Here is a 27,847-nt window from a genome sequence, read left to right as displayed (position 1 = left end):
TGCTAAAATTTTTGCAAATATCTTTATATCAGAGTTTAATAGCGATATAGGTCTGAAATTGGCCGGTTTATCTGCAGATTTACCAGGTTTTGGGAGTGTAATTATCATTGCATTTAACATATCCTTGGGGATTGATTTTTGCTCTGCTATCAAATTGAAAGATCTAGTCAAGAAGGGATTTAAAATGTTGGAGAAGTTTTTATAATATTCGTTTGTAAGTCCATCTGGGCCAGGAGACTTATTATTTTTAAGGGAATGAATTGCTTCGGATATTTCCAGGTGTGTGATTTTAGAGTTGAGAGATTGATTTTGGGATGGGGTTATAGAAGGTAGGGAAATGCCATTGAGAAAGTCATTAATATATTCAGAAGTTGGTTGAACAATGTCAGTTGATTTCTCTAAATTATACAAATTTTCATAGTATTTAGCGAATTCCTCTGCTATGTGTTTAGGGTTATATAGTTTTTGGTTCTGGTTGTCATATAAGAAGGGGATTCTTGATTTGGCTTCTCTTTTCTTAACTCTGTTAGCTAAAATTTTTGATGCTTTGTTACCTTGAGAATAATGATCTGATTTGACTTTACGAAGGTAAAATTCATGTTTTTCATGTAGGTGAAGATATAGATGATGTCTGGCTGTTTTTAATTTGCTAAGGGTTTTGGGATCTAGAGAAATCTTAGAGGAGTCCTCCAAGGTTTTGATATTAGCTAATAATTTATCTAGGATTTCCCTTCTTTTTTTCTTTTGAATAGCTGCATGTTTTAGTAGTACACCTCTTATAAATGCTTTGTGCGCACTCCATAGTGTAATATCTGATACCAGATTATTATCATTTGTTTTAAAGTATTCTTTTAGAGAGTTTTCTACATCTGTGCGTATAGAGGCATTTTGGAGTAAAGAATTGTTCAGCCTCCATGGGGAATATATTCTATTACTATACATGTCGTCTAGTGTAAGAGATATAAACACATGGTCAGATCACGTTATATTAGAAATTGTTACCTCTAGTACTTTTTGAAGAAGCCATTTATCAGATACTAAGAGGTCAATTCTAGAGTAAGTGTTGTGTGGGTGAGAAAAAAAAGTAAAATCTTTTTCATTGGCGTGATGGACCCTCCAGATATCTAGAAGTCCTTCCTGAAATAGGAAGTCTCTGAGTTGCGAGTTTTTGGGAGAGGGGAGAGGAGACGGGAGTCTATCAATTGAGGAGTCGGGACACATGTTGAAGTCGCCACAAATCAATATAGATCCTTGTTTAGAATCCTGAGCTAGTTTAATGGTGCGTTTGATAAAATTTATCTGATCAGCATTTGGGGCATAAAGATTAACTATTGTGTATCTAGAATTGTTTATGTCACATATAATGATAACATATCTACCCTCTTCATCTATTATTGTTTTATGGCATTGGAAAGCAATAGAATTCTTAAAGCCTATGATCACACCTTTTCTTTTTTTTGAAGCTGGTGAAAAAAAAGTATGTGGAAAGGAGGGGTGAGAAAATCTGTAGGAGTCCTCCTCATTAAGGTGAGACTCTTGAATACAAATGATGTCAGCTCTCTGTTTCCTCACCTCATTCCAACAAGCTGAACGTTTAAAGGGGCTATTAAGACCCCTAACATTTGCAGAGAATATTTTTATACCTTTACTGGACATCTTGATCTACAAGGTGGCATGCTAGTGTTACTAATCTGATTTGGTTGACTAGTAGTGTGTGAATAACATAATAAAGTACCCAAATGTTACCGTATGTCAGTTGTGGGGGTCGTAGATTTGTACCTTTGGTTTCAGTTGTTTGAGGAGGTAGCTGTAAACCTTTTTTGTGTAACCTTATAAAACAACAGATTAAAACATAGAAAATAAAATAAATAGTAAATAACAATAACATAACAATGGTCTAACAGTGACCACAAGATGTGATGTATCTCACTTAGTATGGGAGGCGTTAGGTAAACAGTGGATTAGGGAATGTGAACACTGAGATGGTATAAGTGTTCTGAGAGGTAGAGCAACAGGGTCTGGAACCCCGTAAAAATAGTATAACATGGGAGTATACTTAAGGTAATATAGATATTGTCCAGAGGAGGTATCACGGAGGGTTTCTTCCCACTTTGGTCCATTCTGGTGTTAGGGTTAGGTGACTTCTGTCAGAGGAATTCCTGTTAGGAGGAGAGTTCATAGCTTTATCTTTGTCTTTAGCGCCCTCCGGTGGCAGAGTGATGTTCCAGTTGGCAAAAGCTTTTGACGCTTCCTGAGGAGAAACTAGGACAGTTGATGAGTTTTGATATCTCACAATCAGCTTAACAGGGAAACCCCATTTGTAAGGGATATTGTTATCCCTTAATGCTTTGGTGTAATTTTGAAATTCACGTCTTCTGCTCAGCGTTGCTGGTGAAAGGTCGGTGAATAGGAGTACATTAGAGAATCTTTCAGGAATATCCGACCTCTTTTTCTGAGCTTCCCTCATCAGGGAGTCTTTTAGGTGAAAAAAGTGGATTCTGGCTAATACATCCCTAGGGATAGAGGCTGGTAGAGCTTTGGGTTTAGGAACCCGATGAACCCGGTCTATAATTAACTCAGACCCTGGGGTATCTGGTAAATATGACACTATAAGGTCTGCAATAAAATCATGCAGCTGAGAGTCCAGAACGCTTTCAGGAATGCTTCTGAATCTAACGTTATTTCTTCTGGAGCGATCCTCCAGATCAGCAATTTTAAGTTTGATGGTTGCTATGTCATCTTCAACCGCATTGTGATTGTCAACTAATGAGTTATGCGCTGTGACAAACTCCTCCATTTTTTCTTCTAAATGTGCGGTTCTTTCTCCTATGGCGACTATGTCTGCATGAATAACAGAGATTGTCTCTTTGAAATCACCATGGATAGATCTTTTTAGATCTGCCAGCATGTCCTGCATTGTGGCAACTGTTAAACCAGGGCCTATATCTGGTGAAGCAGGGTAAGTATCAAGGGGAGGGCTGTATGGCTGCAGTTCACTCACCCTTTTTTGTTTTTTAGGTCCCTGTGGAGGTGGAGAACCGGATCCTGCTGAAGAGGGAGATCCAGGAGGACGCTGGACTGGTGCCGCTGCAGAGGACAGACAGGACTCTCCCCCTGTGTGGCGGGAACCGGCGCCATCTTGTGAAGCCCCAGGAGCTGGGTGAAAGAACGCCGTCATCTTCTGCGGCTGCGGATCCTTCTTCCTTCCTCTGGTCATCATCGGCAAGTCTGCCGGCTCAAGAGCTGTCCTGGGACAGGTAAGTATATTAAAATTGTGCTGTAGTTAAGTCGCTATGTGCCGCTGACGGAGTTCCACAGCCGGAGCTCTGGCACTATGCGACCTCTCCTCCCGGCATCCGGCCACGCCCCCCCGCGCTGTTTCTTAATGATAGCTTTCTGTGTTTGCCTTGCAATCCTTTTTGTCTCACTCAGGGATCCGTAGCTTCTTCTCCTCAGCTGTTTCTTGTCCGTCACTCCCAACCTCCTTATATTCTCCCTCCCACTTCTCTGGTTGCCAGATATAGAGCTTCCTGCCTGGACTTCTATACTGACCCACTGGAGCTGTGTAGCTGTGATTCCTGGTTGTCGTTCCAGAGCGTTACCCTCCGGATCCCTGTTGGGCTTTTGTTGTCCGCTGTTGTCGCCCACCTGGCATTATATGTTTTGTCTGTGCAATGAGCAGGACACTGGGTCAGTGGGGATGCTATGCAGTGGGTCAGTTTTTATATGTGTAATAGTTCGTGACGCCAATTGCAGCTTGCGCAGGTACTGTAGCAGGGCCCTTTAAGATGTTAAAACTCACGTACCAGGTGAGGAATGCCAGAGGAGGAAAATGTCTCTGTGTAGCAGATATGGTAGTGTCAACGATGTCTCCTACCTTGGTACATCTGGACTCCTGAATCCTGGCTCACTTGCAATAAAATTGAGTGTGGTTAGTAGGAGTAATGGAGGAATAATTGAGATCCAAACAGGTAATAGGATCCAACTTGTCTTTACTTAATGATTGGCAGCTTTGATCCATACGGTTACAGCAATCGTCTAGGATCCCAGCAGGTATTGGCAATATGTGGCAGGAATTTATATATATTCTGCTTCTTGTCATATGCCTAGTAGATCTGGCAGGTATCTGTCTTCTGCTCTGTCTGTAGTCTGCTTAGTTTGGGTCTGACTAGCTGAAGGAGGAATTTGGCTTCTCCTGGTCTTTGGATAAGTACTCACAGGACTGCTCGCAGGGTATGATGGCTTCTTCCTGGAGATCTTTAGTTCTGGAGATGGCTGCTTGCTTGTCAACCAGCTGAGGAAGATGACTCAGGCTGGGAAGGGTGATCCTTGGGCCTCAGCCGAGGCTTGGATCCTAGGTTGGAATCCCTGTTTCTGGGAGCTCTTACCAACACAGCCTTCCCCAAGAGGGGGGCTGGTACACACTAACTAAACCTCCTTCTCCTCCTCATGAGACAGGACATGGGAACATCCCACTTCTGCTCACATAGGGGAGACCAGACTGGAATGGACTATTCCAGGCTGGAGATACTAACTATGACCTGCTACATACTGCTGCCACCTGCTGGTGTACATTGAGATTACAGCAAATATTATGAAACAGGCATATCATGGTAATGCACAGTGGGATTACACAAGATGGAAATACACATATGCACCTTACATTGTTGTAGCAGGGATACAGAAGTTTAGTGACATACTTCAGGATGTTACATCTGTATTGTCTGTCCTCTCCTTGGTGTTTTCCTTTAGTGTTAGTGGTGAGGACTAGTGTCCCCACCGCCCTATTCACTACTTAGGGCTCATCTTAGGGAAAGCCAGGGTTTAGGCACGTGATCGGCGTACGGGTGATAAACCTGTCTAGGGACGTCAGGGCAGTCAGATGCCAGCCTCAAGGTGAGTTAGGGGTCACCACCTTTCCCTCTCCCTTGGACAGGGCCTTCCCTTTTCCCTCCCTTTGCGTCACGTATGTGATCGGCACGCCGGTCGTGATATTTGGGTAAAGCTTCTTCCTTGATGCAAGGATATGTTGTGGTAGTGATTAGAGTTGAGTGAACCCGAACTGTAAAGTTCGGGTTCGTACCGAACTTTAGGTTTTTCGGCAACCGGACCCGAACATTTACGTAAAGGTTCGGGTTCGGTGTTCGGCCATTTTTATGGCGCTTTTTGAAAGGCTGAAAAGCAGCCAATCAACAAGCGTCATACTACTTGCCCCAAATGGCCATCACAGCCATGCCTACTATTGGCATGGCTGTGATTGGCCAACTGCAGCATGTGACCCAGCCTCTATTTAAGCTGGAGTCACTTAGCGCCGCCCGTCACTCTGCTCGGATTAGTGTAGGGAGAGGCTGCAGCTTCTGTGAGGGAGAGATCAGGTAGCGATCATATCAAGAACTGGTTTATGTACTCAGCGATCTACAGAAAAAGTGTTTTGTTGGTGCAGTGCACAATTTTTTTAAGCCTGCCCTGAGCCAATTACTGCTGAAAACGAACTATTTTTCTTCATTTCATCAATATCAATACCTGATCGGCAGCCATTTTATGCAACGATAGTGCACCAGCATAGGCTATCTGCAAGTCCAGAAATACAGCTTTGGCATACTGGGGTGAAAAAATCCTCTAATATACTGCACATCTGGGATTAGACCAGCATAACTGACTGTCACATTTAGGACAGAAATACAGCTTTTTGGTTAGGGTGAAAAAAGCCTCTAACATACTGCACATCTGTGATTACACGTGCATAAGTCACTGTCACATTTAGGACAGAAATACAGCTTTTTGTTACTAGGGTGAAAAAAGCCTGCAATATACTGCACATTTGTGATTACACGTGCATAAGTCACTGTCACATTTAGGACAGAAATACAGCTTTTTTCTTACTGGGGTGAAAAAACCCTCTGATATACTGCAATCTGGGATTAGACAAGCATAAGTGACTGTCACATTTAGGCCATAAATATGGCTTTTTGGTTACTGGGGTGAAAAAAGCCTCTAATATATTGCACATCTGGGATTACACATACATAAGTGACTATCACATTTAGGCCATAAATATGGCTTTTTGGTTACTGGGGAGAAAAAAGCCTCTAATATATTGCACATCTGGGATTAGACATGCATAAGTGACTGTCACATTTAGGTCATAATACAGCTTTTTTCTTACTGAGGTGAAAAAATCCTCTGATATACTGCACATCTGGGAAAAGACGTGCATAAATCAGTGTCACATTTAGGCCATAAATACGGCTTTTTGGTTACTGGGGTGAAAAAAGCCTCTGATATACTGCACATCTGGGATAAGACGTGCATAAGTGAGTGTTACATTTAAGCCACAAATACCGCTGTCATATAGAGTAAAAAAAAAAAAATAGAGTGCAATACCATACATCAGAGTTTATATTGGCGGTTAATTATTTTTAACATACTTAACCACTTTTTACTTTGTGAACGCTAACTATGAGGCAAACATCTAATAAGGGACGCGGTCATGGTCGTGGTGGTGGTGTTGGTGGAGCCTCTGGTGCAGGGAGAGGACATGGCCATTCTGCCACAGCTACACGTCCTACTAAACCTACTACCTCAGGACACAGTAGCCGCCAGAATCTACAGCGATATTTGGTCGGGCCTAATGCCGTTCTAAGGATGGTAAGGCCTGAGCAAGTACAGGCGCTAGTCAATTGGGTGGCCGACAGTGGATCCAGCACGTTCACATTATCTCCCACCCAGTCTTCTGCAGAAAGCGCACAGGTGGCGCCTGAAACCCATGCCCATCAGTCTGTCACATCACCCCGTGCATATCGGGGAACCTGTCTGAGCCTCAAGTCATGCAGCAGTCTCTTATGCTGTTTGAAGACTCTGCTGGCAGGGTTTCCCAAAGGCATCCACCTAGCCCTTCCCCAGGGGTGGAAGAGATAGAATGCACTGACCCACAACCACTTATGTTTCCTGATGAGGACATGGGAATACCACCTCAGCACGTCTCTGATGACGAAACACAGGTGCCAACTGCTGCGTCTTTCTGCAGTGTGCAGGCCGAAAAGGAGGTGAGGGAGGAAGACTCGGTGGAAGACGATGCAGGGGACACGAGGTCCTAGACCCCACATGGAATGAAGGTCGTGCCACTGACTTTCAGAGTTCGGAGGAAGAGGCAGTGGTGAGACCGAGCCAACAGCGTAGCAAAAGCGGGAGCAGGGTGCAAAAGCAGAGCAGCCGTCGCCAAAACTGTTCGCCTGCTACTGGCCACCGTCAACAGGGACCAAGCACACCAAAGGCAGCTTCAAGGAGTTCCCTGGCATGGCACTTCTTCACACAATGTGCTGACGACAAGACCCGAGTGGTTTGCACGCTGTGCCATCAGAGCCTGAAGCGAGGCATTAACGTTCTGAACCTTAGCACAACCTGCAAAATCCAGGCATCTACATGCGAGACACGGGCTGCAGTGGAGTAAGCACCCTCAAAACCAAGAAAGGGCTCAGGCCCCTCCTGCTCCCTCTTCTGCTGCTGCCTCGGCCTCTTCCTAAGCCTCTGGAGGAACATTGGCACCTGCCGCCCAGCAAACACCACCTCCGTCACCAAGCATCTCCACCATGTCACACGGAAGCGTTCAGCTCTCCATCTCACAAACCTTTGAGAGAAAGCGTAAATTCCCACCTAGCCACCCTCGATCCCTGGTCCTGAATGCCAGCATTTCTAAACTGCTGGCCTTTGAAATGCTGTCATTCAGGCTGGTAGAGACGGACAGCTTCAAACAGCTCATGTCGCTTGCAGTCCCACAGTACGTCGTTCCCAGCCGCCACTACTTCTCCAGGAGAGCCGTGCCCTCTCTGCACAACCAAGTATCGGATAAAATCAAGTGTGCACTGCACAACGCCATCTGTGGCAAGGTCCACCTAACCACAGATACGTGGACCAGTAAGCACGGCCAGAGACGCTATATCTCCCTAACTGCACACTGGGTAAATGTAGTGGCGGCTGGGCCCCAGGCGGAGAGCTGTTTGGCGCACGTCCTTCCGCCGCCAAGGATCGCAGGGCATCACTCTTTGCCTCCTGTTGCCTCCTCTTCCTACTCGGCTTCCTCCTCCTCTTCTTCCACCTCCTCATCCGGTCAGCGACAGACCTTCACCACCAACTTCAACACAGCCAGGGGTAAACGTCAGCAGGCCGTTCTGAAACTGATGTGTTTGGGGGACAGGCTCCACACTGCGCAGGAGTTGTTGCGGGGTATAGAACAACAGACCGAAGAGTGGTTGCTGCCAGTGGGCCTCAAGCCCGGCTGGTGGTGTGCGATAATGGCTGAAATCTCGATGCAGCTCTGGAACTAGCCGGTTTGACGCACATCCCTTGCCTGGCGCATGTGCTGAATTTGGTGGTGCAGAAATTCATTCACAACTACCCCGACATGTCTGAGCTGCTGCATAAAGTGCGGGCCGTCTGTGCGCGCTTTCGGCGTTCTCACCCTGCTGCTGCTCGCCTGTCTGCGCTGCAGCGTAACTTCGGCCTTCCCGCCCACCGCCTCATATGCGACGCGCCCACCAGGTGGAACTCCACCTTGCACATGCTGGAGAGACTGTGCGAGCAGCAGCTGGCCATAGTGGAGTTTCAGCTGCAGCACGCACGGGTGAGTCGCACTGTGGAACAGCACCACTTCACCACCAATGACTGGGCCTCCATGCGAGACCTGTGTGCCCTGTTGCACTGTTTCGAGTACTCCACCAACATGTCCAGTGGCGATGACGCCGGTATCAGCGTTACAATACCACTTCTATGTCTCCTTGAGAAAACACTTAGGGCGATGGTGGAAGAGGATGTGGCCCAGGACGAGGAGGAGGTAGAGGGGTCATCTATAACACTTTCAGGCCAGTCTTTTAGAAGTAGCTCAGAAAGAGGATTTTTGCAACAGCAGAGGCCAGGTACAAATGTGGCCAGACAGGGCCCACTACTGGAGGACAATGAGGAGGAGGAGGATGAGGAGGATGGGGATGAAGCATGTTCACAGCGGGGTGGCATCCAACGCAGCTCGGGCCCATCACTGGTGTGTGGCTGGATGGATACGGAGGATGCAGACGATACGCCTCCCACAGAGGACAGCTTGTCCTTACCTCTGGGCAGTCTGGCACACATGAGCGACTACATGCTGCAGTGCCTGCGCAACGACTGCAGAGTTGCTCACATTTTAAGGTGTGCTGACTACTGGGTGGCCACCCTGCTGGATCCCCGTTACAAAGACAATGTGCCATCCTTAATTCTATCACTGGAGCGTGATCAGAAGATGTGCGACTACAGGCGCATGCTGGTAGACGCGCTCCTGAGAGCATTTCCGACTGACGCTGGGGGACAAGTGGAAGCACAAGGCGAAGGCAGGGGAGGAGGAAGAGGTCGCCAACGCAGCTGTGTCAGCGCCAGCACCTCAGAAGGGGCAGGGTTAGCATGGCTGACATGTGGAAAAGCTTTGTCACCTCGCCGCAACAACCGGCCCCAACTGCTGATATGGAGCGTGTTAGCAGGAGGCAGCATTTGAACAACATGGTGGAACAGTACGTGTGCACACGACTACACGTACTGACTGATGGTTCTGCCCAATTCAACTTCTGGGTCTCCAAATTGTCCACATGGCCAGAGCTTGCCCTGTATGCCTTGGAGGTGCTGGCCTGCCCTGCAGCCAGTGTACTCTCTGAACGTGTATTTAGCACGGCAGGAGGCATCATTACAGACAGACGCAGCCACCTGTCCACAGACAATGTGGACAAGCTCACGTTCATTTAAATGAACCAGGCTTGGATTCCACAAGACTTGTCTGTACCTTGTGCAGAATAGACATTTATACCACCATCAAACATACATTCTTGTACTCAAGTCAAGTGCAATGATTCTTTGTTTTCTTTTTTTTTATTTGGCCCAATATTTTGGGGGCTACCTACCCAATAAAAAAAAAAAAAAAAAACGTTGTTGGCTACCTCCTCCTCCTCCATTGCTGCCTCCACCTACAACACCACATTCACCGCCTCCTCAACCTCCAACTCCATATCTACCTCCTTCTCTGAGTTGCAGGTTAATAATTTGTAATTTTTAGTTATTTTATTTCATTTTAAGTTATTTCCCTATCCACATTTGTTTGCAGAGCAGTTGCCATGCTCTTAAGCACATTTTACTGTCTTTTACATCCCTCTAGCCTTTTCAAGGACTATTTTAGAGCCATTTTAATTTAAAAAAAGTGGCAATTTTAGTGCCCTAAATTGAAAAAAATCTTATTTTCAATTGTCGGGTGACATTTTACCATTTTTGGCGTATACAAACCCCTGCTGAGCCTGGGTGACAGGGGCCTAAATCTCTCAAAATCCTCTGTTGTATATCTGGGTGACATGAACCCCCTTTTGCCGTGAATGAACCCCTGCTGTGCCTGGGTGACAGGGGCCTAAATCTCTCAAAATCCTCTGTTGTATTGCTGGGTGACATGAACCCCCCTTTTGCCGTGAATGAACCCCTGCTCTGTATTGCTGACAGGGGCCTAAATCTCTCAAAATCCTCTGTTTTATTGCTGGGTGACATGAACCCCATTTTGCCATGAATGAACCCCTGCTCTGCATTGCTGACAGGGAACTAAATTTAGGGAAAACATCTGTTACTGATCGGAAGATGCGCGACGACAAGCGCACGCTGCTGATGGCATTCCAACCTGACAGCAGGGGCACAGTGGAAGCACAAGGCGAAGGCAGAGGAGGAGGAAGAGGTCGCCAACGCAGCTGGGGCACCGCCAGCATCTAAGAAGGCAGGGTTAGCATGGCCCAAATGTGGAAAAGCTTCGTCAGCCTTGGAGGTGCTGACCTGCCCTGCAGCCAGTGTATAGTGTGAACGTGTGTTTAGCACGGCAGAGAGCATTATCACAGGCCGCAGCCAATGTGGACAAGCTTACATTTATTAAAATGAACCAGGCATGGATCCCACAGGACTTGTCGGTACCTTGTGCAGAATAGACATTTATACCAGCCTCAACCATCCATTCTTGTACTCAAGTGCACTTATTCTTAGTTTTATTTTGTTATATGTCCCAATATTTTTGGGTGATACCCCAATTTAAAAATAAAAAATAACACAGATTAGTGTTGGCTACCTATTCCTCCTTCACCGCCGCTTCCACCTACACCGCCACGTCAACCTACACCGCCACATCCACCCATCCACCGCCTCCTCAACCTCCTACTCGTAGATCCAGATTGTTATTTTATTTTTTTTCTGTATTTTATGTTATTTTAAGTCATTTCCCTATCCACATTTGTTTGCAGAACAGTTGTCATGCTCTTAAGCACATTTTGATGCCTTTTGCAGCCCTCTAGCCCTTTCCAGGACATTTTTAGAGCCATTTTAGTGCCCAAAAGTTCGGGTCCCCATTGACTTCAATGGGGTTCGGGGTCAAGTTCGGGTCAAGTTCGGGTCCCGAACTCGAACTTTTTTTTCAAGTTCGGCCGAACCTGCCGAACCCGAACATCCAGGTGTCCGCTCAACTCTAGTAGTGATCAATAATCAATCTTGTGAAGGTAGAGTTTTTGGGTAAAATTGCTGGATACTTCACTCTGCTAGGTAACGATGCATTTTCCAGTCTCCCTCCCACCTTCAGTATACCATCCTGCAGAACAAGATTAAGCTTGTACAATGGGTGGTTGTTTGGAAGCCTTTTAGGTTCTTGACTAAGCCTCTTTAACGCTTCACTAGAGTTGAGCGGACACCTGGATGCTCGGGTTTGACGGGTTTGGCCGAACCTCACAAAAAAGTTAGAGTTCAGGACCCGAACTTGACCTCGAACCCAAACCCCATTGAATTCAATGGGGACCCGAACTTTGGAGCACTAAAATATCTCTAAAAAAGTCATGGAAAGGGCTAGAGGGCTGCAAATGGCGGCAAAATGTGGTTAAGAGCATGGCAAGTGCTCTGCAAACAAATGTGGATAGGGAAATGACTTCAAATAACATAAAATATGTAAAAATAAAAAAGAAAAATCTTAAACTAGGAGGAGGAGGTCCATATGGAGTAGGAGGTTGAGGAGGTGGTGGATATGGCGGTGTAGGTGGAAGCGGCGGTGGAGGAGGAGGAGGTAGCCAACACTGGTTTTTGGTTTTGTTTTCTATTTTATTTTATTATTTTATTTTTTGTTTAAATTGGGTACACCCCAAAACATTGGGAAATATAACCTGTGATAACCCCCTCCAGCTGGGCGTAAAGGGTAAGCTCAGGCCATGTGCCCAATTTGGAGACCCAGAAGTTGAAGGGGGCAGACCCATCAGTCAGTACGTGTAGGTGTGTGCACACATACTGCTCCACCATGTCACACGTCCCCGTGATGTCTACGATCCAATTGGATATCTTCTCTATCAACATTCGATGTTCTTATCTGCGCCTACCATGTTGATCACGGTTAGCGGTGAATCAGGGTTCCACGCCGGAGAGGGAGCGTGAGAAAGGGATACCAGATCCAAGAAAGGTCAATGGCTGAAATGTGATCGAGCGGAAATGTGGGACAAGTTGTTAAAGCGGAAGGATTGAATGAAAGGTGGGGATGCGCGTCAATTAAAGACGAATTTTAGAAATTTAAGTACCTGTCACCTATGCAGAGCAGGGGTTTTTTCATTGGCAAAAATGAGTTAATGTCGCCCACCAATGGAACAGAACAGACTATTTTTAAAAATTCCGGTCCCTGTGAACTATGCAGAGCAGGGGTTTATTCACGGCAAAACTGTGTTCATGTCCCCCACCAATTGAACAGACGATTTTACAAAAATTAGGTCCCTGTCACCTATGCAGAGCAGGGGTTTGTATACGGCAAAATTAGTAAAATGTCACCTGACAATGTAACAGACGATTTTTGGAAATTTAGATCCCTGTCACCTATGCAGAGCAGGGGTTTATTCACGGCAAAAATGGAAAAATGTCACCCAAGAATGTAACAGACGCTTTAGCACCCTGCTCCCTCTTTTGCTGTGCTGGTGCCTCTGTGCGACCACCGCCTCTTCCTCCGAAATAGACAGGTCACTCGCATGACCTTGATTCCATGTGGGGTCTAGTATCTCATCATCCTCCACATCATCTTCCACCCACTCTTTACCCCTGCCCTCCTTGTTTGTCTGCAGAAAGCCGCAGTGTCATGCCCCGCCCTGACTATGTGCAGAGGTCGGCCAGAATAGCAGCACGAGTTTAGTGTTTTGTTTTGGAGCCGTGCTGGATCCGCCTCGCATCAGGTGCACTGGGTGGGGTCATTAGTTTAACCACCTCAGCCCCCAGTGCTTAAACACCCTGAAAGACCAGGCCACTTTTTACACTTCTGACCTACACTACTTTCACCGTTTATTGCTCGGTCATGCAACTTACCACCCAAATGAATTTTACCTCCTTTTCTTCTCACTAATAGAGCTTTCATTTGGTGGTATTTCATTGCTGCTGACATTTTTACTTTTTTTGTTATTAATCGAAATTTAACGATTTTTTTGCAAAAAAATGACATTTTTCACTTTCAGTTGAAAATTTTGCAAAAAAAACGACATCCATATATAAATTTTGCTCTAAATTTATTGTTCTACATGTCTTGGGTAAAAAAAAAATGGTTTGGGTAAAAGTTATAGCGTTTACAAACTATGGTACAAAAATGTGAATTTCCGCTTTTTGAAGCAGCTCTGACTTTCTGAGCACCTGTCATGTTTCCTGAGGTTCTACAATGCCCAGACAGTACAAACACCCCACAAATGACCCCATTTAGGAAAGTAGACACCCTAAGGTATTCACTGATGGGCATAGTGAGTTCATGGAAGTTTTTATTTTTTGTCACAAGTTAGTGGAATATGAGACTTTGTAAGAAAAAAAAAAATCATCATTTTCCACTAACTTGTGACAAAAAATAAAAAATTCTAGGAACTCGCCATGCCCCTCATGGAATACCTTGGGGTGTCTTCTTTCCAAAATGGGGTCACTTGTGTGGTAGTTATACTGCCCTGGCATTCTAGGGGCCCAAATGTGTGGTAAGGAGTTTGAAATCAAATTCTGTAAAAAATGACCAGTGAAATCCGAAAGGTGCTCTTTGGAATATGGGCCCCTTTGCCCACCTAGGCTGCAAAAAAGTGTCACACATGTGGTATCTCCGTATTCAGGAGAAGTTGGGGAATGTGTTTTGGGGTGTCATTTTACATATACCCATGCTGGGTGAGAGAAATATCTTGGCAAAAGACAACTTTTCCCATTTTTTTATACAAAGTTGGCATTTGACCAGGATATTTATCTCACCCAGCATGTGTATATGTAAAATGACACCCCAAAACACATTCCCCAACTTCTCCTGAATACGGAGATACCAGATGTGTGACACTTTTTTGCAGCCTAGGTGGGCAAAGGGGCCCATATTCCAAAGAGCACCTTTTGGATTTCACTGGTCATTTTTTACAGAATTTGATTTCAAACTCCTTACCACACATTTGGGCCCCTAGAATGCCAGGGCAGTATAACTACCCCACAAGTGACCCCATTTTGGAAAGAAGACACCCCAAGGTATTCGCTGATGGGCATAGTGAGTTCATGGAAGTTTTTTTTTTTGTCACAAGTTAGTGGAATATGAGACTTTGTAAGGGAAAAAAAAAAATCATCATTTTCCACTAACTTGTGACAAAAAATAAAAAATTCTAGGAACTTGCCATGCCCCTCACGGAGTACCTTGGGGTGTCTTCTTTCCAAAATGGGGTCACTTGTGTGGTAGTTATACTGCCCTGGCATTTTCCAGGGGCCCTAATGTGTTGTAAGTAGGTAAATGACCTGTGAAATCCGAAAGGTGCTCTTTGGAATGTGGGCCCCTTTGCCCACCTAGGCTGCAAAAAAGTGTCACACATCTGGTATCGCCGTATTCAGTAGAAGTTGGGCAATGTGTTTTGCGGTGTCATTTTACATATACCCATGCTGAGTGAGATAAATATCTTGGTCAAATGCCAACTTTGTATAAAAAAATGGGAAAAGTTGTCTTTTGCCAAGATATTTCTCTCACCCAGCATGGGTATATGTAAAATGACACCCCAAAACACATTCCCCAACTTCTCCTGAGTACGGAGATACCACATGTGTGGCACTTTTTTGCAGCCTAGATGCGCAAAGGGGCCCACATTCCTTTTATGAGGGCATTTTTAGACATTTGGATCCCAGACTTCTTCTCACGCTTTAGGGCCCCTAGAATGCCAGGGCAGTATAAATACCCCACATGTGACCCCATTTTGGAAAGAAGACACCCCAAGGTATTCAATGAGGGGCATGGCGAGTTCATAGAATTTTTTTTTGGCACAAGTTAGCGGAAATTGATTTTATTTATTTTTTTCTCACAAAGTCTCCCTTTTCGCTAACTTGGGACAAAAATTTCAATCTTTCATGGACTCAATATGCCCCTCACGGAATACCTTGGGGTGTCTTCTTTCCGAAATGGGGTCACATGTGGGGTATTTATACTGCCCTGGCATTCTAGGGGCCCTAAAGCGTGAGAAGAAGTCTGGAATATAAATGTCTAAAAAATTTTACGCATTTGGATTCCGTGAGGGGTATGGTGAGTTCATGTGAGATTTTATTTTTTGACACAAGTTAGTGGAATATGAGACTTTGTAAGAAAAAAAAAAAAATTTCCGCTAACTTGGGCCAAAAAAATGTCTGAATGGAGCCTTACAGGAAGGTGATCAATGACAGGGGGGTGATCAATGACAGGGGGGTGATCAGGGAGTCTATATGGGGTGATCACCCCCCTGTCATTGATCACCCCCCTATAAGGCTCCATTCAGATGTCCGTATGTGTTTTGCGGATCCGATCCATGTATCCGTGGATCCGTAAAAATCATACGGACATCTGAATGCAGCCTGACAGAGGGGGGTTATCAATGACAGGGGGGGTGATCAATGACAGGGGGGGTGATCAATGACAGGGGGGGTAATCAATGACAGGGGGGTGATCAGGGAGTCTATATGGGGTGATCACCACAGTCATTGATCACGCCCCTGTAAGGCTCCATTCAGATGTCCGTATGCGTTTTGCGGATCCAATCCATCTATCAGTGGATCCGTAAAAATCATGCGGACATCTGAATGGAGCTTTACAGGGGTGTGATCAATGACAGGGGGGTAATCAATGACAGGGGGGTGATCAGGGAGTCTATATGGGGTGATCACCACAGTCATTGATCATGCCCCTGTAAGGCTTTATTCAGACGTCCGTATGCGTTTTGCGGATCCGATCCATCTATCAGTGGATCCGTAAAAATCATGCGGACATCTGAATGGATCTTACAGGGGGGTAATCAATGACAGGGGGGTGATCAGGGAGTCTATATGGGGTGATCACCACAGTCATTGATCACGCCCCTGTAAGGCTCCATTCAGATGTCCGTATGCGTTTTGCGGATCCGATCCATCTATCAGTGGATCCGTAAAAATCATGCGGACATCTGAATGGAGCTTTACAGGGGTGTGATCAATGACAGGGGGGTAATCAATGACAGGGGGGTGATCAGGGAGTCTATATAGGGTGATCACCACAGTCATTGATCACGCCCCTGTAAGGCTTTATTCAGACGTCCGTATGCGTTTTGCGGATCCGATCCATCTATCAGTGGATCCGTAAAAATCATGCGGACATCTGAATGGATCTTACAGGGGGGTAATCAATGACAGGGGGGTGATCAGGGAGTCTATATGGGGTGATCACCACAGTCATTGATCACGCCCCTGTAAGGCTCCATTCAGACATCCGTATGTGTTTTGCGGATCCGATCAGTCTATCAGTGGATCCGTAAAAATCATGCGGACATCTGAATGGAGCTTTACAGGGGTGTGATCAATGACAGGGGGGTAATCAATGACAGGGGGGTGATCAGGGAGTCTATATGGGGTGATCACCACAGTCATTGATCACGCCCCTGTAAGGCTTTATTCAGACGTCCGTATGCGTTTTGCGGATCCGATCAGTCTATCAGTGGATCCGTAAAAATCATGCGGACATCTGAATGGAGCTTTACAGGGGTGTGATCAATGACAGGGGGGTAATCAATGACAGGGGGGTGATCAGGGAGTCTATATGGGGTGATCAGGGGTGATCAGGGGCTAATAAGGGGTTAATAAGTGACGGGGGGGTTGTAGTGTAGTGTAGTGGTGCTTGGTGCTACTTTACTGAGCTACCTGTGTCCTCTGGTGGTCGATCCAAACAAAGGGGACCACCAGAGGACCAGGTAGCAGGTATATTAGACGCTGTTATCAAAACAGCGTCTAATATACCTGTTAGGGGTTAAAAAAAACACATCTCCAGCCTGCCAGTGAACGATCGCCGCTGGCAGGCTGGAGATCAACTCTCTTACCTTCCGTTCCTGTGAGCGCGCGCCTGTGTGCGCGCGTTCTCAGGAAATCTCGGCCATCGCGAGATGACGCATATATGCGTGACTCTGCGCAGGGCTGCCACCTCCGGAACGCGAATCAGCGTTAGGCGGTCCGGAGGTGGTTAAATAGCACTCCAGCCCAGTGCTCTGAGCGGATTATAGAAATCACTTTGGTCTTGGTCTTGGAAGCTAGGAAGGAAAGTTGTCTGTTCCAGCTCAGAAAGATAAGTGTGGTTTCTAGTTTGATTGTTTTGTGTCATCTCTCCCATCCAGGTTCTGTGCGAGCAGGCTGCTCCTATTTCCCCTCTTTACCATCTCAGGGAATTTAGGATGTTTCAGCCCAGGCACAGGAACACATCATACCTACCACCAAGGTCTGCATGTGGGCTGAGCAGTGCAGGGAGAGAGGTCAGGGATTAGCTAGGAGGTGACCCTTCCCTTGCCTCTCGCCTAGAGCCTGGTTGGTGGTTTATCTGTTAGTCTGAGTGCACGTCCGCCGTGACATTATAATCCGCCCAAAACTTTGACTGTCATTACTCAGCGGTTTTGTGATGACGGCAATTGAAGCATTAGTTGACCGCATGCAGGGGCTATCCCTAGAGGTTACGGAGCTACGTGGTTCGGTCGCACGGTGTCAGAGTGCTCTTGCATCAGGAGGAGGTCAAGTTTGTGTGGAGCCTAAAGTGTCTCTTCCTGATCGATTTTCAGGGGGTACGGATGACTTTGTCCGTTTTAGAGAGTCCTGCAAATTGTACTTTCGGCTGCGTCCATCGTCGTCAGGTGATGAGAGTCAGAGGATATGTATAATTATTTCTCTGCTTAAAGGGGACGCGCAATCCTGGGCCTTTTCTCTGCCACCTGGTTCTCGGGTGCTCCGGTCGGTGGAGGAATTTTTTAAGGCTCTGGGATTAATCTACGATGACCCAGATCGGGTCTCGATGGTAGAGTCGCGATTATGTAATTGGTTTCAGGGGGAACATACTGCAGAGGCTTACTGTGTTGAATTTAGGAGATGGGCTACTGAATCAGAGTGGAATGATCCCGCGTTACGTAGCCAGTTTTGTCAGGGGTTATCTGACCCCTTGCTTTTCATGAATACCCAGACTCTTTGGAGAACGCCATGTCTTTAGCAGTATGGCTAGACAGACGTATCAGAGAGAGGTATAGGGCTCCCCCTGCACAAGGTATCCCTTCTGTGAGTGGTTTCATCTTTACTGCCTCCCCGGGTGATGTTACAGGTAACGCAGGGGTAGCGGAGGAACCCATGCAATTGGGTCAGATTTCTTGCCATTCTGATAGTAGAGACTTTAGGAAATTGCACAAACTATGTTACTATTGTGGAAAGAGTGGTCATTTTGTTTTTGCTTGTCCTTATGTTAAACCGCAGGTGGTAGAGAAAAAGAAAGTTCCAGTTTTCTCCTTCCAGCTATGGTGGCGCTGGAGTCAAGAAATGTTTTTGTTGAGGTGTTCCTTGATTGTGGTGCTGGGGTAAACCTAATTGACTTTCTTTTCATTCAAAATCTAGGACTAAGTATTCTCTTCAATATATTTATTAATGATCTTGTAGAAGGCTTGCATAGTAAAATATCAATTTTCGCAGATGACACTAAACTGTGTAAAGTAATTAACACTGAAGAGGACAGTATACTACTACAGAGGGATCTGGATAGATTGGAGGCTTGGACAGATAAGTGGCAGATGAGGTTTAACACTGACAAATGTAAGGTTATGCACATGGGAAGAAATAATGCAAGTCACCCGTACATACTAAATGGTAAAACACTCGGTAACACTGACATGGAAAAGGATCTAGGAATTTTAATAAACAGCAAACTAAGCTGCAAAAAACAGTGTCAGGCAGCTGCTGCCAAAGCCAATAAGATAATGGGTTGCATCAAAAGGGGCATAGATGCCCGTGATGAGAACATATTCCTACTACTTTACAAATCATTAGTCAGACCACACATGGAGTACTGTGTACAGTTCTGGGCTCCAGTGAACAAGGCAGACATAGCAGAGCTGGAGAGGGTCCAGAGGAGGGCAACTAAAGTAATAACTGGAATGGGGCAACTACAGTACCCTGAAAGATTATCAAAATTAGGGTTATTCACGTTGGAAAAAAGACGACTGAGGGGAGATCTAATTACTATGTATAAATATATCAGGGGTCAGTACAGAGATCTATCCCATCATCTATTTATCCCCAGGACTGTGACTGTGACGAGGGGACATCCTCTGCGTTTGGAGGAAAGAAGGTTTGTACACAAACATAGAAAAGGATTCTTTACGGTAAGAGCAGTGAGACTTCAAGAGGGGCCTGGATGTGTTTCTGGAGCGTAATAATATTACAGGCTATAGCTACTAGAGAGGGGTCGTTGATCCAGGGAGTTATTCTGATTGCCTGATTGGAGTCGGGAAGGAATTTTTTATTCCCCTAAAGTGAGGAAAATTGGCTTCTACCTCACAGGTTTTTTTTGCCTTCCTCTGGATCAACTTGCAGGATAACAAACCGAACTGGATGGACAAATGTCTTTTTTCGGCCTTATGTATGTACTATGTACTATGTACTAAGTACTTGCACTTTAGAGAACGAGATTCGTGTTTTTGCAATTGATTCTTCCCCTCTTTCTCAAAGGAGTCTTACTCACATTGTTCATGGTATTCACTTAAGGGTGGGTGATTCACATGTTGAAATTATTTCTTGTTTTGTCTTGAAGGATTTGCCAGCTCCTATAGTTTTGGGGTTACCATGGTTGACTAAACATAACCCAATTATAGACTGGCAAGCGAGACAAATCATCGGTTGGAGTGAGTTTTGTTCGGATAATTGTTTTGGCACATCTATCTCTGGTGTGTCCATTACGGCTTTACCTCAATATCTCTCAGATTTTGCGGATGTCTTTTCAGAGGGTGGGGCTCAGGAATTGCCCCCTGATCGTGACTATGATTGTCCAGTTAATCTCATCCCAGGGGCTAAGTTGCCAAAGTCTCGGCTTTACAACCTTTCTCAACTCGAAAGAGAGGTCATGCGAAAGTATATCACAGAGAGTTTGGCAAAAGGTCATATCAGACCATCTAAGTCTCCAGTGGCAATGGGTTTGTTCTTTGTGAAGAAAAAGGATGGATCACTGAGACCGTGTTTGGATTTCCGGGAAATGAACCGTATTACAGTCCGGGATCCATATCCCCTGCCCTTGATCTCTGATCTTTTGATCAGATTGTAGGAGCCAAGGTGTTCTCCAAGTTGGATTTGAGAGGGGCCTACAATCTGATCATATGAGGGGGATGAGTGGAAAACGGCCTTCAATACGCACGAGGGTCATTTTGAGAACCTGGTTATGCCTTTTGGGTTGACAAACGCGCCAGCAGTATTCCAGCGATTCGTCAATGACATTTTTCATCATTTGGTGGGGAGGTTCGTAGTAGTTTACCTGGATGATATTTTAATTTATCCTCCTGATCTAAAGACCCATCAGGATCATGTGAGACAGGTATTGACGATCCTTCGAGAGAATAAATTATATGCTAAATTGGAGAAATGTTTGTTTGCGGTGAAAGAGCTTCTGTTCTTGGGATACTTGCTATCTGATTCTGGTTTTCGTATGGACCCCGAGAAGGTCCGGGCGGTTCTGGAATGGGACCGACCAGAGAATCAGAAAACCTTGATGCGGTTCCTGGGGTTTACGAATTATTATAGAAAATGTATTTCGAACTACTCTACCATAGTTAAACCTCTTACTGATATGACCAAGAAAGGCGCCAACGTCTCTGTCTGGTTGGATGAGGCATTGCAGGCCTTTTCGGCTATTAAGGAGTATTTTGCGTCTGCTCCCATTCTGGTGCAGCCGGATGTGTGTCAGCCATTTGTAGTGGAGGTTGATGCATCAAAGGTGGGGGTTGGTGCGGTGGTGTCACAGGGTTCATCCCCTGGCAAGTGGGTCCCGTGTGCCTTTTTCTCCAAGAAGCTCTCGGTCGCTGAGAGGAATTATGATGTTGGAGATAGAGAGTTGTTGGCTATCAAGTTGGCCTTTGAGGAATGGCGTCACTGGTTACGGTATATACAGACCCCGTTACGGTATATACAGACCATAAGAATTTGGCTTACCTGCAATCTGCCAAGCGTCTGAACCCTAGGCAGGCCAGATGGTCACTGTTTTTTACCAGGTTCAATTTTGTGGTTGCCTTTCGCCCAGGGGTCAAGAACGTCAAGGCAGATGCCTTGTCTCGCAGCTTTCCTGGGGGAGATGATTCAGAGGATACTGCACCGATTTTAGCGGATGGGGTGGTGGTCTCCGCTCTATACCCTGAATTAGAGATGGAGGTGTTGGGAGCCCAGGAGGGGGCTCCTGGTTCTTGTCCCCCAGGGAGGTTGTTTGTTCCTGAGGGCCTGCGATACAAGGTGTTCAAGGAACATCACGATACTGTCCTTGCTGGACATCCTGGTGGTAAGTCCACCTGTGATCTGGTGTCCCGGAGGTTCTGGTGGCCAGGGTTACGTAAGAGCATTGAGAATTACGTGACAGCCTGTGAAACCTGCGCTCGGTCAAAGGTTGCTCATACTCGACCGGCTGGTTCACTTCTTCCATACTAAACTACTAAATATATATATTTATAGCTACTAAATATATAAATATATATATATATAAATAAAAATATATCTACTAAACTAGTACATGGATTGCAGGATAAAACTTACCAGGAAAGATTAAAGGACCTTACCATGTAAAGCTTGGAAGAAAGACGAGACATCGGGGATATGATAGAAACTTTTAAATACATAAAGGGAATCAACAAGGTAAAAGAGGAGACAATAGAAGAAAAACTGCTACAAGAGGACATCGTTTTAAATTAGAGGGGCAAAGGTTTAAAAGTAATATCAGGAAGTATTACTTTACTGAGAGAGTAGTGGATGCATGGAATAGCCTTCCTGCAGAAGTGGTAGCTGCAAATACAGTGGAGGAGTTTAAGCATGCATGGGATAGGCAGAAGGCCATCCTTCATATAAGATAGGGCCAGGGGCTATCCATAGTATTCAGTATATTGGGCAGACTAGATGGGCCAAATGGTTCTTATCTGCCGACACATTCTATGTTTCTATGTTTTTACGTAGAGAAACTGAAACTTGGAAATTTGCAATTTGGTATTTTTTTATATATAAAAATGTTTTTTTTTTACTTCATTTTACCAGTGTCATGAATTACAATATGTGACGAAAAAACATTCTGAGAATGGCCTGGATAAGTCAAGGCGTTTTAAAGTTATCACCACTTAAAATGACAATGGTTAGATTTGCCAAAAATGGCCTGGTCCTTAAGGTGAAATATGGCTGTGTCCTTAAGAAGTTAAAGGGCTGGAGTGGTTATTTAAGTTTTTTTTTTTGTGGGGTTTTTCACACTTTACTGTGGTTTTATAATGGAGGCATCTGACGGACACCTCCATTACTATCACTATGTGTTAGTGTCGGCCAGCTGTGTTTTTCTACCCTAGGGCTGACATTAACACCCTAACCCCCATTTCTATCTCTAGAGAGACAGACCCAGATAAATGTAACTCTATTGGTACAGCACTAACTCCATCCAATCTTTATCTGCATAATACGACTGTCACCGCCACTTCTGTGAGAAGGTCTGACAGACGTCCTTTTCTACCTCTTGCATGATGTTCTTTGTTTTGGTTTCACTTTGTCATCTCATTTCCTTCTCCCAGGTGTCACCTATTTAGACTAATCCTTTATATTCCCTCCCATACTGCCTCACTTTGCAGTTTATACTACTTCCTGGATTGAAGTGTTCACTGTTGGAGACTTCTGTTGCTGCTTGTTCAGATAAGTCCTTTCATGTTTTGTGTTTCCTTGCTAGCTTGATTCTAGGTGACCCTGACTCCCTCCGTATTAAGTGCAGGGAGCCGGTGGCCGTGTCCCCTCACTATTATAGGGTTTTCAGGTGTCACACAGTCTAGGTACGAGGGCATGCAATCGTCTACCTCTGAGACCCTTGTATGTGCTTAGCAGTCAGGGTGAGCTCTTAGGGTTTTATAGGGGTCACCTTCATGCTCCTTAGTTTGGGATCAAGCCAGTCGGATGTTTATCCATAACTTCCAGCTATCTGCAACATCATCCGTGACACCGACCCAATCCCCTTTATTCCTCCTTACGGTGTGTTCACATGGCAGACTTTGATGCTGTCAAAATCTGCTGCAGAAACCACTGCGGTTGTTCACTTTGAAGGCCGTGGACCCACTCGTGGTTGAGCTCCACTGAATTGAGCTAAACCTCAAGCGGACACCTGTCACTGCTTTAAGCGGCATCCATCTGGACACAGTGCCAAGCGGGAAACTCCTTTCTTTGCACAGTCACAACTTTAAACTGCTGGCCATGAAATGCAGTGCTCCTATTAAAAACAATGTGAGGCAGACACCATGCGGCGGCTGCTGTTGGAGTGTTGATGCTGCGTCTGCACTAAAATTCAGCTAGCTAATTCCACACAGTAGTTTTTCCCCCTTATAGAATGCCCCCTCAGTGCCCTATATAGTAGAATACCCCCTTACTGTCTTCACACAGTAGTTATGCCCCCTTAGTTCCGCCTTTACAGTAATGCTGGCAATTAGTGTATAGCCTAAAACTGTGCTATCCCTAAAGTGACCCCCTAACAGTAGTTCTCTCTCATTAATGCTGCCCCCTTACAGTTGTGCTGTCCCTGTAGTTTTAAGTTAGTTAGTTTAGTTTAATTGGTTAAAAAAATATTGCCTAGCCCCGCTTCCCTGGTGAACACAGTTCATCATCCCCAAGCCAGTGTGGGTCCTACTGAGCATAGCAGATGCCATGTCACCAAATTATTACTGCTACTGGGGCACAGGCCTGCAAATGGAGAAGCTGGGAGAAGACCGTTTCCTTCTCTGGTGTATTTGAGATATAGTCCAGGAGGCTAATAGGGTGCAGAAATGCACAGTACTAGAGTAGGAAGTGCCCATACTGCACCATGAAAAAGGGACTGAGCATGTTCCACAAAGTACTGGGCAGGGAATGATAGTGTAATGAGGGGGGGGGGGCATTAGGCTAAATTGTGCTAAGTAGGTGGGGAAGAATGAGAGTATTGGGTGTGGAGCTGCACTCCTGGAAGGTTCATTGGGAGGATGCTGAGAAGAGCTGCCTGCATCATAAATTACACTCCTACAACATTGAAGAGTTCAAGCAAAAAGAGGTGGTTTTCCATGGCTAATACAAAAGATGTAGTTTCTGTCGGGACTAGTTTAGCAAGCCATGATGTGCATGGTTCCTGGCTCAGCATACAAACCCAGAGCTAGGAGGTTTTTAGTCAATCATTGCCAGTTTCCTGTGATTGTGTAAAGTGGCTCTTTTTGTACTTCTATGCTTTATGTCTGAACTGAAGATCTGCTCGTCAACACCGTGTACCTACCTTGGCTTGTTTTCTTGATTTAACCCCTTGTTTCTTGATTTGGCTTCTGATTTTCCTGCTATTCTGACTGTGTCAAGTTTCTGCATTAACCAATCTGCTGTTTAGGCACGATCTGTCTCTCCTGGTTCTACAACTCTTTGCACCTATTCTGGTCTTTCTAGAATGTCTGCTTCCAGTGAACTTGCACCAATTTTCTGCTACCTTACTCCAGACATAATGTGATTTTTCTCCAGTCCAACTAGCCTTGCAGCAAGTTCTGGTGAAGAACCTAGTGTTAACCTTAGCTTCCTATTAACATGAGTGGATAAGGAAGACTAGTGTCAATTTCTAATTTTGCTGACTGAAGTTCTGAACTGTGACCATAGTATTTCCTTACATCATATTTAGTCAGATGAGTTTCTGCTACCACAACTGTACCTGGTCTGTTTTTAATGAGCTTAAACACTGCTATAAGCTTAAGCCTACCTTTTAGCCCCTTAGTATTCCACAATGGCACCTTCAGCCTGTCTGCACAGGGAAGAAAAAGGAAGAAAACCATGCATCTCTTTGCTCGTGGAGAATCCAATCTCACCCCAAAACCAATTAACAGGTCCCTTAGTCAAGTACAGCTAAATAAACCCTCCCCCCACCATATCTTATCAATATTAATATTTAACTAGCAATTTTACTAGACTAGCAAACCAATGTTGTAATAAAGTTCTGCACCTTGTTATTAAATGTCCAGTGTATCAAACTGGGATCATCAAAAATACTATAATAGTATGAGCAGAGTGAAAGTATTACAACTTCCTTGGCAAACTGGTAATACATGTGTTTGAATGTTCAATCTTCTTCAATTTACAAACTTTAATTATTTGACTATTGGTTGGAATAACTTATCTATTTTTTAAATCTGTTTATTTTTTTATTTTCGTTTAGAGATTTGATTCCGCTTTTCTTTGTAAGTACCGGGTGCAATGACTACTGGGGATGGCTATTGTTCCACCACCTGTCATTCAACCCTCTCAGATGCCAGGTTCATTGCTGATCGTGGCATCTGAGATTATTATTAAGGTCTTACAGGGGTTGATCATTTAAAAAAAAAAAAAAAAAAATTGTACTTGCCTTATCAATTTGAGCACAAAGAAGCCATCGTGGCCATCTTGCTTGAAGAGCCAGCACAAAATCTCATACGGCGGGGGATGTCATGGGTCATCAAGCACAAGATTTTGCGCTAGAAATTCAAGCAAGATGGCTGCGACAGCCTCTTCGCGCTCAAATGGATGAGTTAAGTATGATTTTATTTTTAATGCCATTTCAGAGAAAATTGTTTTGTTACCATGAAGCACGAGGAAATTTGGCTTCGTAGGAAATTGAATTTTTCCTGAAATTTGGATTGAAGTCCACTTTGATTACTTTGATTTGCTCAGAACTAGTTTTGTTGTTTTCCATTTGTTCCTCTTCTACTTTTATAACAGTTCATCTATGTATTGCATTAAATCTTTTGAATCTGAACCTCTCTCCTATGTTCATTGTGTTACCCATTAGGCAGTGATACCTGTACTTGTTTCTGCTGACCAGTTGGAAGCAAAACTCAGGTTACTGGAGTCTCGAGTGAATAATGAAGACAGATCCAAAAAGCTATCTGTTCTGGGACCAGAGGAAATTCTCAGATTCCTTGAAGAGTCAAAGACGAGAGAGCAATTGCTTCCTGGTGGATTGCTGGTTCAAAGTTGGTCTCCTATTGCCGCTCAGAAGTCCAACCTAGATCTTCTACTGAAAAGAGAGATTGTTTGGATTTATTCACATCCTGAGGATTCTAGTGACTCTGCATCTTCTTCCAAGGTCACACCTGGCAGTAATGGCCCCCATGCCTCTCCAGAAGAGTTTCTTAGCCTTGGTTCTCAACCATATCCAATGCCTTTTGCAGACAGATTATGCTTTATAGATATCGACCTGTTTGGAAATGATCCATCTTGTGCTAAGGTCCATGTTCTAGAGCAGTTGAAAATCGGAGTAAAAGGATTGCCGGCAGGGAGTGATATAATATTTATCCTATATGCAGAGAAGAGTCTCCAGACTGAGCTTGTCCAACTGTGTGAAGGGTTGAATATATACTGTTGTATTATTGAGCAGTTTATTTTTGAATGCCCGGTCTGATTGAATTCCACTTCCCAGTCTCGGCATGCTCTTATTTTGCATTTAAGAATCTGTCCAAAGACCCCATTTCTATGACCTCTTTCACACGAGTGGGTTTTCTAAGGTTGCTAAGATATGTTTGTATTGCACCCGTGTGGAAAAAACTGAACGCAATCGCGGACAAAACCAACTGAATTGCTTGCAAAATGGTGCGAGTTTTACTGAACGCATCCTGAGCCAATCTATATCATTCATGTGAAAGGCGCCTATAGATTTGATGTTAAAATGCAGTGCTACATGCTTATTTAAAACATTGATTCCTATGAATCTGTCTTCCATTCCTTCAACCAAAAAGAATCCTACAGATTAGGAGAACCAGTGTTTAATCTCCATTATGCTGTTGGCCATAACAAGGAAGAGAAGCGGGTGACAACTGGTGGCACACAGGTTCATATTTTTCCTTCTATGGAGGCTACAGGGTAGTAATTCCAGATCTAGTGCCTGGGCACCCAAAAGTGCATCTACCAAATAAAAACACTCCAATATTACAAATGGTACGAGCTATTGGTGATACAGTAGCAGATTTAGTTGAGTGACACACTTGACCTCCTCCCGACCACCCAAAGTAAATATAACTTGGGAGTTGGGTATTTAAAGATTGCGAGCACTGTGGGCACCATAGCTGCCAGGTGCCTGCTGTTTTAAACAGCTACCCATAGTGGGGATCGAGTAAGCCAGATATGTTCCTATGAAGATAATAGAAAATAGCAATTTCTGATTCGTGTTTTTTTTTACTTCACCTTCAATAAAAACTACAGTTGTAGTTTTACGATTGTCCCGCAAAAAATGATTCTTTACACAGCTCTGTATAAATAAAAATAAGAGATGTTAATATGGCAATGCAAATGAGAAACTTTTTTTTTACAGCCTTAAACCACAAGA

At 44.8% G+C, this 27,847-nt stretch overlaps 1 protein-coding gene across 1 annotated transcript in view; it reads left to right on the top strand.

The window, feature by feature from the left end:
- Window positions 1-27,018, top strand: part of LOC120988611 (probable N-acetyltransferase 16) — an 84,499-nt gene extending 57,481 nt beyond the window's left edge. Inside the window, exons 3-4 of the mRNA XM_040416191.1 lie at window positions 353-370; window positions 26,315-27,018. Of these exons, the coding sequence (XP_040272125.1) occupies window positions 353-370; window positions 26,315-26,926 (630 nt within the window). The 3' untranslated portion in view covers window positions 26,927-27,018. The remainder of the gene's footprint in view (window positions 1-352; window positions 371-26,314) is intronic.
- Window positions 27,019-27,847: the final 829 nt, after the last annotated feature.

The sequence above is a fragment of the Bufo bufo genome, chromosome 1 (genome assembly GCF_905171765.1).
Source record: "Bufo bufo chromosome 1, aBufBuf1.1, whole genome shotgun sequence".
Taxonomy (NCBI): domain Eukaryota; kingdom Metazoa; phylum Chordata; class Amphibia; order Anura; family Bufonidae; genus Bufo; species Bufo bufo.
This window is presented reverse-complemented; position numbering and strand designations above follow the sequence as displayed.